General features: G+C 37.9%; 1 protein-coding gene across 1 annotated transcript in view; it reads left to right on the forward strand.

Moving 5' to 3' along the window:
* DST (dystonin) overlaps window positions 1-10,723 on the forward strand; it is a 447,950-nt gene that overhangs the window by 179,405 nt on the left and 257,822 nt on the right. Inside the window, 1 exon segment of the mRNA XM_008572189.1 lies at window positions 7,001-7,062. Coding sequence (XP_008570411.1) covers window positions 7,001-7,062 — 62 coding nt within the window.

Genomic DNA, 10,723 nt, shown 5'->3' on the forward strand with positions numbered 1-10,723 from the left:
GAAATAGGCAGGCTCAGGCTTTTCTGTAGTGGAGGCAGGGGCTCTAGAATAAATAAAGATATTTGGAAAATGAGAGAAAGGAAGCGAAGGGATATTTACTAAGCAGAGACTTTGAACATCTCAGCAGTAGCTGATAAAATTTATTCATTTGTAGTAGATATATATTAGAGTTAGAAATCATATAAGGAGGTTTCAAAGCATCTTGGCACCTATTAATCTAGTAGTATTGTGGTGTCTTTTCCCTTGACATGACTGGATTTCCTGGCTCCCTTTTGCTGAAAATCAGTAGTTATCATTTTTGTTGTTGTTGTTTTGGAGTTACTGTTTGTACAGTTCCTACTCAGGTCGGTCTATTTGCCTAATGTTTTAGATAAATGTAGGAATGCTGGATATGGTTGGTCCATTGCTTACTTAAAACAAGGGTTCTCATGTCTTAACATTTCTTCATTTAATCATGCTCGGAAGTGAAGTTCTTGTAAACTGGAGGCTCTTCATTTTTCCTGCATTATTAGATTAGGGGTTCTGCTGTTTAATGACATAGAAAAGAAACAGGTTTTAGAATCAGACTTAGATCTCACTTAGGCTGTGGAATTTTAGGCTAGTTTCTTAATCTCTCCAAACCTTGGTTTCCACAGCTTTATTTATTTAATTTATTTTTTCACTTATTTTGTGGCTGGCTGGTACAGGTTTTCACAGCTTTAAAACAAGGACAGTACCACCTAACTCAGAGAATTGTTGTGAGATCCACATGAAAATTTATCTATGAAGAAGTACTTGATAGTGGTGTGCTCCCTGAAGGATATGTGTCTAGCCTGTAAAGGTGAGCTAGCACATGTATCAGGGATAAGTTAAACAAGTTGGGCTAGATGTTTTTTATTGCAGGGGAATTCTGCCTGGGGTGTTAGCAGAGAGAGAGAATGTGATGAGTTAGTTCAGCTGTGAAATCTCATGTCCTATTGGTTTGCCTCATTGCAAAAAAAGGCGGGGGGGGAATCAAAATTCTCTTTTAAGGGACCTCTTATGAACAGCTTTAAGATTAAAAGGAGAAAAAGGCAATTTGGTTTCTTTTTAGTAATCATCGTATATACCTCCTACAGAATAGTAGAGGAGTCTGGCTTTGCTAATGTTTGTTTAAAAGGAGGTGTTGACTCATTTTCTGCTTGCAAGTAGGAGTGTTTAGTCAGTGTTTTCCTTTCTGCATAGAAAGTTAACAGGACTGTGACACATCAGAGTTAGTACGGAGAGAGTTTAGGAAACTGTTGCACGAATTTCTCGCAGAATGATGGGGCAGCTCATGAAAAACGATCAAGACTGGAGTGCAAAGCTGGTGGGACTGATGTGCTGTATGGGTTAGTAGTATGACCTGTAGTAATATCACTTTTATGTTTTCAGAACCGGGAAAGGGAAGTTGCACTACCTGCTTTTGGTTTGCATGGCAGGAGTTAGCAGGCTGTGTGGCACCTTTCAGAATTCTGGATAGAAATCACAACAATTTCTGAGGCTCACTGGAGGCTTACCCCCTATTGTTGTGCATAGAATATGCATTTATATAATTTTGTATTTACTATGTGTGATACTAAGTGCATTTAGCTTTGACTAGATTTTACTGAAAAATAGTCAGTGTAGGTTGTAATAATCAATGCTCTTTTTGCACATTTACTTGTTTTTTCCTCCAAAATTCTATTATTCTTTGCAGTCAGTGTCATTACATTCAGCTACATTTTATTTTACAAAGTGAGCATAAATATTTATTTTCATTTAAAACTTACTCTGTGAATGAAATAATTTTCAAATAGGAGTGTTATAAAACTGCATTCAGAATAATAACTGGAGGGCCGGCCCGGTGGCGCACTGGAGAGTGTGCCGCTTGGCAGTGCGGCGGTGCTCCCGCCGAGGGTTGGGATCCCATGTGGAGACCAGTTCCCGCTCACTGGCTGGCGCGCCCGCTCACTGGCTGAGCATGGTGCGGGCGCAACACTGAGGGTTGCGATCCCGTTGCTGGTCCCCGGTACGGGCGTGACACCGAGGGTTGCAATCCCGTTACTGGTCAGTAAAAAAAACAAAAAGGAAAAAAAAAAAAGAATAATAACTGGATAGTCTGTAAAACCAATAGAATTGGTTAAAATCACAAGAATGCTTTTCCCTTTTTGTTGTCATAGCAACATTGCCCTAAATATAAATCTCAGTGTTAGACATCCCTGACTGAAATGAAATAAAGAACCATTATGAGACTTGTAATTGGAAAATTGGATGGTGTAATCTGGAATACTCCCTTTTGAAATGATGTGTATGGAAAGTGGCAAAATCACAAAGTCTTCCCAGACTTAAATTATTTCCCTGATTGTAAGTTGCTCGCTCTCTCTCTCTCTCTCTCTCTCTCTCTCTCTTTTTGGTGGCCATCCAGTATGGGGATCCAAACCTATGACTTGTTGGGTATAAGGCTGTGCTCTAACCAGTGAGCTAACCAGCCAGCCCTGTAAGTAGCCTCTTGAAGAAACTTGAGGCCCTTAAAATTCACATTTTCTCATTACCGTAACATTGTGGGAATGTTCCAGTGTTAAAGAGCTTTCTTTGGTACTTGAATGGGAGTCATCTAGGTTTATCATGGTTTAAAGAAAAGATTTAGGTTGTTATTATTAGAAAATAGTATCAGAACTTATGAATCATGTGTGTTATTTAGTTAGCTTTAGTCTTCGTACCTTATTCATGTACTTTAGTTGTGGATCACAATTCTCAGATATTACTTCAGTTTTACCTGCCAACTATTTAGCACCATCTCACATTTTTAGCAGTGCTTTTGGGCCTTTAGCAACAACAATCACAACAAAATCTCAGCGATCAAAAGAACCTTTTAAAAGTTACATTAAGTGAATCTCTCCTCTATACTTGGTGGTAGGCTATTTTATTAAATCAGCTTTCTTGATATACCACTTGGGTAAGAAATTAGCTATTCCGTCTTTAGAACCTGTGTTCTATCTCTTCATGTTCCTGAAGATATTGGACCAGTTTTATTAACTTAGAAAATAAGAAATCTACTTCATTATCTCTTGACCCAAGAAGAGAAGAGTTTATGTAATATACATAATACATTGAATTTAATGAAATGCTTCTTCATGTTCCTGAAGATATTGGATCAGTTTTATTAACTTAGAAAATAAGAAATCTACTTCATTAACTCTTGACCCAAGAAGAGAAGAGTTTATGTAATATACATAATACATTGAATTTAATGAAATGGAATAAATATGTGAGTTCATATTATTTTGTGATGATTAGACAAATTAATATAGTTACAGGAGTGCCTTAATCTTGTTTTGCAACTTGATATGGAAGCTCTCCATTCTTGAATTATAAAGATTTAATTAATGATACATTTTAATATATTTTTTTCTTTTGAGGATTTAACATCAGGGTCCTAGGTTATTAATTGGATGGGAATAATATGGATATTACCTAGGAAGTAACTTTTTTGTTTACTGTGTTTTCTTCTTGCTGGAGGCTTAGAAAAGCACTGCTGAAAATGTGATATGAGTGATAGACTTTGGTGCAGAGCTTCTGTTGTTTGTACGCCCTCGTCCAAAGTTCGCACCATTAGCAAGGCCAGGTTCCCTAGGTCCCTGTCTGTGACTGAGATGTGTTCAGTGCTTCCATTTGAAAGATGACAGTGTCTTGAGAGTAGTGGAAGCAACTCTGGAGGGAATCACAATACTTGGGTTCTAACCGTGGCTCTTTCAGTGTTACATTATTAAATCAGGGTTTCCTTTTGATGGAGAAATCTGCATGTGGCTGGCTACCCTACTTCCTCCTCTCCTTCAAGCCCCACCTGACTGCCCTTCTGTGTTTTGGACTTGCGTACATGGTGAGGGGCACATCCTTTTCTCAGTTGGTGTGCTTATTAGCACATTACCTTCCTGTTATGTGTCCTCGCTAGGTGATGAGCTCCAGAGGCCAAGGCTAATGCTCTTTCTTTCCATCTTGGTGGTCCCAGCACCACCATGGCACTGAGTTCAACAAGGGATCTGATAGATGCTGTAATGAATGGCTGAGAAAATAAGGGAAGTATAAAATCTGCATTTTATCTGTAAGGAGAACTGGTAGATTTTTTTCTCTTTTTTTTTTTGTTTTTACCATATGTACTAATTAGAAATTTAGGTTCATTCTGAACTCTTTAGGAATAGCAATATAGTTGTATATACTATTGTACATAAGTATAGAACTAATTCTACATTGTTTTCTTGAGTTGGATTTTCCTTTCTGAAATATAATTAGTTCACATCATGGCCATCTGTTTGCTGAGTGCATGAAAGCATTGTGGCATCTAGTATGGAGTAAACAAAGATGATGCTTCTAAGGGGCCAGCAGAGGAATTAATAAATATTTTGTGAATGATATTGTTGGTTAACAGTTATTGTCATTGTTCTAAACATAATACTTATAAGCAAAATGTCTGGGAATTTTATATTTGGAATCAGGCAAATATGACAATTTTAATATAAATTCTGAGCATTTATATTCAGAATTAGCAAGACTCTACCTTCTGGTTCTGCTTTCTGCAGCCTCTTCTCCAATTTTTAATACCCAATGTTAAGCCAAGAAGTAGACCAGAAGTTTGGGGCACTGAAAAGGTGTTTGTTACAGACTAACCGTTATGATAGTCTATATTAGGTACTCTTTTGTTTTTCCCTGACAGTAATAGGAAATGGAAGGGGTTTCAAGGAGGTACTTTGGAGAAGAAATGCTTATGAAATATGAACTAGTTTATGTGGTCCACCTTTTCCCCTTCATGCTGGCATTTAAGTGTAGGAGAACTCTAAGTAACATGCTGTCATTGAGTAGCTTTGCAAAGAATTGAATCTGAACAAACCATTAGATTGCTTTACTAAAATTTCTTTACCTATGTACTTGTCATTGAACATTTATATTTTTTCCAAAACTTTAATTTTGCTATTGTAAACACTCTGATTTATAGTCTCATAGATATATTTTGTACATACCATAATTGTAACTTTAGAATAAATTCTAGAAGTAGACTTGCTGGGAAAGGGCATATATATTTTTAAGGCTTTTGATATATATTGGCAAATTGTTCTAGAGCAGTGCTGTCTGGTAGAGATTTCTGCGATAAAGGGAATGTTCTATATCTGTGCTTTTCCAATATGTTAGCCATTAGCCGCATGGAACTGTTGAGTACTTAAATAGTGACTGGTGCAATCAAGGAACTGAATTGTTAATTTTAGTTTAAACTTAAATAGCCGTATGTGACTAGTGGCTACAGTATTGAAAAGTGCAGGTGTAGAAGATTTAAATCAAAGTACATTTCCACTGGCAATGTATGAGTATCTGTTCCCTGTGTCCATTTCCACATGAATTTTTTAAAAAATAAAATCTTGGTAACTTGATCACTTAAAAAACTTTTATCTGTGTTATTTATTTATTTATTTTTCCTTTTTGTCTTTTTTCGTGTCCGGCAACGGGATCGCAACCCTCGGTGCTGCTCCCGCCCCTCGCTCAGCCAGTGAGTGGGAACCAGTCTGTATGTGGGATCCGAACCCTCGGCGGGAGCGCTGCCGGGCTCCCAAGCGGTGCACTGTAGCAGTGCGCCACCGGGCCAGCCCTATCTGTGTTATTTTATATTTTTATTATTTGCTAGTGAGGTTGAGTACCTGTGGACATTATTTTTTTTAGAATGGATTACCTATGTGCTCTTGCCCACTTATATATTAAGGTATTCATCTTTTTCTATCTTATTTCTGTTTTTTTTGTATTAATATTAGTAACCCTTGTCTCATATTGCAGATATTTTCCCAGTTGATTTGTTTTTATGTTTTTGTTTATATTTAAATTATTGTAGAAAATATACTGTTCATAAATAGGACAAACATTTTCAAAAAAACCTTAATTCCTTTACAGTAGTTTAAGAGGGTCAGGGATGAAGAATGAGGAGAAAAAGAAATGAAGAAATAGAGCCAGATATGTCTTATCCCCAGGGAAAGGATGGAGAACATTTGAATTGTGGTGGGAGGGGAAAGAGAAGGAGGTATCCCCAGATGCAGAAAGGAGGGAGGAAGAAAACAAGAAAATAGGAAATTGCTGCCTAGAAGTGGGGAAGAAGGCAGCATCGTTTTGAATGTTAGCTCCGGATGTTGGAAGAGTATGATTCTCCACTGAAATAATAAATTGATGAACCAGAGCATTCCAATTGCTCTTTCTTCTAAAACCATAAGAAGGCTTCTTTACCCTTCTCTGTACCATGTCTGTAATAAACAGGGTAGGATCACTCTCTATAGTAAAGATCTAGTTGGGGCATTTCTATGTTACCAGACAGTTTCAACTCAAGATATCTAGGACAGAAACAGCATGGTGAATAATTAAGCCAGAGTTCACTTCAAGCCAAAAGATCTGAATTTAGGTCCTGTCTTTTAATGTAAGTCTTGGTTTCTTCTTCTGTAAAATGGGAATGATACTACCTATGCTCCATCTGTGGTTGTGAAGAACAGATGGGATGTAATATGATGTAAAGTGCTTTGGGAAGTTCAGTGCAAGGATCCATCTGAAGCTAGTGAAGTCTAGGTTAGACAGCTTTGTGGTGGTGGTAATGGTGATGGTGGGTTATGGGGCAGATGGCGGAGAGCATTTGTTTAATGGAGTACTGTTGGCAGATACAACACTGGAAAGAGACCAGTGTGACAAACAACACTTTCTTACAGATAGCCTAAAGTTGCCAAAATTTAAAAAGAAAATTAGAATGCACTAAACAGTATCTTTTGAATATCTTATTTTTTACTTATGTGCATGATCACAGTTAAAGTCTTTTAGTCATAGGTTTTACCAACCTTGAATATCTTATTTTTTACTTATGTGCATGATCACAGTTAAAGTCTTTTAGTCATAGGTTTTACCAACCTTGAATATCTTATTTTTTACTTATGTGCATGATCACAGTTAAAGTCTTTTAGTCATAGGTTTTACCAACCTTATTTTATGTTTTTTTTTCTTCCAGATGAACGAGACAAAGTTCAAAAGAAAACATTTACAAAATGGATAAATCAGCATCTCATGAAGGTCAGTTTTTATTTCTTTCACATCTTTGAATTGTTTTGCATACTTTATTTATTGTGCAGTAATTGACTGTATATTCTGAAGCACAGCTTTTGAATATCAACTTGCAAGTTTAAATTCTAGAGCATTTCACTTGCATTTTAGGTATCTATAATTATTTGGTGTGTGGCCTGTGAGTAATGATGGAGGTGGGAAGATAAGTATCCAGTGATTACACTGCATTCTGTGACATTAGTAAAACCTATTATTATTGTACCGTAAAAAATCTCAGTAGTTTAAGAAATCTGTAAATATTTATATGTTAGGGCATGGAAAAGCTGCATCGCAATAAGATTTTTTTTTTTTCTTTTAAGGTTCAAACCACGTTCTGGCATTGGATTTATGTGGTTGGCAGGAGGGTTAGATGAGAATCAAGATGAACTGTAGAGACAGATGTCTAGGCTAATTTTATTTCTTGTACGTAGGATAACCCAGGGATTGGTGCTTATGTTGACATTTCTGTCTGTGAAGCAGCTAATAGTTGCAGTTCTTAAATTAATATTTATTTGTGTGTCATGGGTCACTTTGAGGATATGATATAAGCTCTCTAGAACACACGTACAAAATTTGCATTAAATTTCATGGAGTTATTGGACCCCACTGAAGCCCTTCTAGAAATCTCAAGTAAAGAACACTTAGGATTATTGTTCACCTTTTTTTCCTTTTTGTGGAGAGCCCTGAAGTTTGAAATAGGTAATGTTTCTATGTGGAAAGAGTTTTCTCACACAGAAACATTATTTTTAAGCTAGATCTTATTTAAACTATCATGTAGCATAGGAGTGGTACCACTAATATAGTAGCATCTAATCACCTTCTATAAAAGTGATTTTTATTTCAGGGGCATATCAGTTACCTGAGAGACATGTCATTCCCCACTCTCTCACCTCTCCACACACCCTTCTCTCAAATTCTAATAATGTCCCTCAGGGAGGGCACATCACCCAGTCCCCAGTTGAGAGTTGCTTCTGTAGGGAGCATCTGTTACTACTGGGAGCTGAATCCTCTGATGTGCTGGCAAGAGGTAAAAGGTTGAGACCCTCTAATTTATGATGCTTTTGTGAGGAAAAGAATCATGAATTCTAATGAAGGATGCCAGCAATTCACTTGCTCCGTCTCATGCTTTTGTCTTGTTCTGCATGTACCATGCACTTGGTGTGAGGGGAACTCTTTTCCACAGTCAAGGGAAGAGATGGGCTGGAGTGAGGTTTGGGGTGTGCAGCTTTAGAGCTGAAGCCTCCAACAGGATTTTCCCATTTCTGAGGTGGCTCTAAGGGAAGCTAGCTCTTTGATGAAGAGGTACCCCTGGGGCTGCTGCTGGCCTAGCAGTCTTTGTAGCTGTGGCTATCTGGGGGTGAGCATCTAGGGGGCTACAGAGGGTTGCTCCATGCCTTCTGGAGCATAGCTACTGTGGTAATCAAATCACAGCTGCTGGCAGTGGGCACCAGAGAGAAGGAGAAGCACAAATGAGGACGACCCTCAAGGGAACCATAGCACTGGCACTAGACAGGTATTTATTGGGGGCCTAGTATGTGCCAGGCATGTTGGACTAGGCCGTTTATCTTCTGATTGGTTGATAAATTGGATGATTGAGTATAAGGAGACTGTTTTTGCTAAAAATGTCAAAATACTAGTTGAGCTGTTTGAAGACAGAGGCTGTCTTACTCATTCCTAGGTCCCATCACGGTGCCTGGCAAGGACTTTCTCCCTATGCGTAATACACATTGCCTCTATTAAATCATTTACTCCTTCCAGCAACCATCCAAGATGGCTTAAGTTAGTGATTTCACACACATACCCTTTAAAGTCAAACATCAAGGGTTCAAATCCTCATTTACCTGAAATATGTAACTTTTTAAAAAAATATAAAATGACAAATCATTGAGAAATTAAGTATTTTAGGCACAACGCTAATAAATGCCAGCTAATAGATGGATTGTGGTTATAATTGAATTAGTTCATTTGTTTCTTGAAGTCTGTTATTGGTCAGAATTTAAAATTGAAAAGCAGAGTTTAAAAGCTCTTATTAAATAAGGAAGCCACTTCAGGGAAGGAAGAAGCTAGACAACATAGTCTTGGCGAACTCCCACTGTCAGCTGCTTACATTCTTGTTCTGTTGTGTTTTAGTATCAACTCAAACTGGACTTTTATTTTTTTTTTAATTTTTGTCTTTTTTCGTGACTGGTAAGGGGATTGCAACCCTTGGCTTGGTGTCACCCACACCGCACTCAGCCAGCGAGCGCACCGGCCAGTCCTATATAGGATCCAAACCTGTGGCGGAAGCGCCGCTGTGCTCCCAGCGCTGCACTCTCCCGAGTGCGCCACGGGGCCGGCCCCAAACTGGACTTTTATAATCCTAAGAGTTGTGCACTGAAATTTCTAACACAGACCTCACATATGTAAGAACAGAGCCTTTTATCTTTCATTCTTCTATGTCTAGAAGTTATAGCATTAACCTCAAGCAAAGAAAAATAATTATCCCAAAACATTTGATGAAAGGAATATTGCACTAGGTAGTTGGTCTCATTTTGTCTCACTAAAAAGAAGGTAGACACTTTTGCTTTGGGTGGTCATTTGGCCATAATTCAGTTAGTGGGAAGTGTAAAGTAAGTATATTAATTTTGGATAAAAAGAAATCTTAATAGTAGAAAAATATTTCTTCTGTATTGGTTTTTCTTACATTCTTCACTTGAAACATTAAATATATTCAGGGAGAAATAGGGAAAGGAGAGCAGTAGTTCCCATATCTTTCTTGCTCTACCATGTTCCTTTTCAGTTAATAAAATGTATATTAATTGAAGAGCTTTTAATAAAATGGGATCATGTTATATAAATGTTAAGAGAAAGGGTGACCATGAGAAATGAGTTGATAAAATGAAAGAGTAATTAATGAGTATGGAGAGAAAAAAAATGGGAAAAAATTGTTCAGATAAAATCTGAATATTCTGTGTGTATTCTCTGTTTTGTCAGTTTTATCTGTAGTCACAAGTAGTCCTTAAACTCTTAAATGGAGAAAGGAAGGGGAAAAAGGAAAGTTAAAAGAGAAAAGAGAAGAAAGAGGAGGAAGAATGTTTAAGGTGGGAATGGCTGCTTTGTGCATGAGGGTGTTCCCTCAGGCCCTGGAGTTGCACATTGAGATGGTCTGAAGGGCCTCAAGGTCTGGCAACCCCTTGCCTGTGGCTTCATTTGTTGCTTTTCCCCCCACGGATTTGTCACCCCACTTCCCCTGAGTGACTGATGGAGCCGCAAAGGATTACTCAAAGCCCATCTCTTCTGAGCAGTGAGAAGCCCCGAAGTGGTTAACTTCCCTGGAACCCTCAAGCGAGAGGAATCGCTTCCTTGGGAAATTAACCCCAAATTGGGGTTCTTTTCCTGCATTTATTTTCCAGACCAGGAAGTTACAGGAAGAGAACATAGATGGGGTTATAGTTTAACAATATAGGCTGGTAACTTTCAATGAAACAAGCCAGATGACATTCCAGTAAGACAATTAAGTGGTCCTATCAACAAAAGCTTGATCTTAGCAAACATTTCTTCTTACAGCAAACTCTCAGTATCTTTACATAACAATTAGTAACTAGTCTGTCCTTGAGCCAGCAACCTTGCTGTGCCACAAATCTTTATCTTA

Source organism: Galeopterus variegatus, unplaced genomic scaffold (assembly GCF_000696425.1).
Source record: "Galeopterus variegatus unplaced genomic scaffold, G_variegatus-3.0.2 Scaffold763, whole genome shotgun sequence".
NCBI classification, from domain to species: Eukaryota; Metazoa; Chordata; class Mammalia; order Dermoptera; family Cynocephalidae; genus Galeopterus; species Galeopterus variegatus.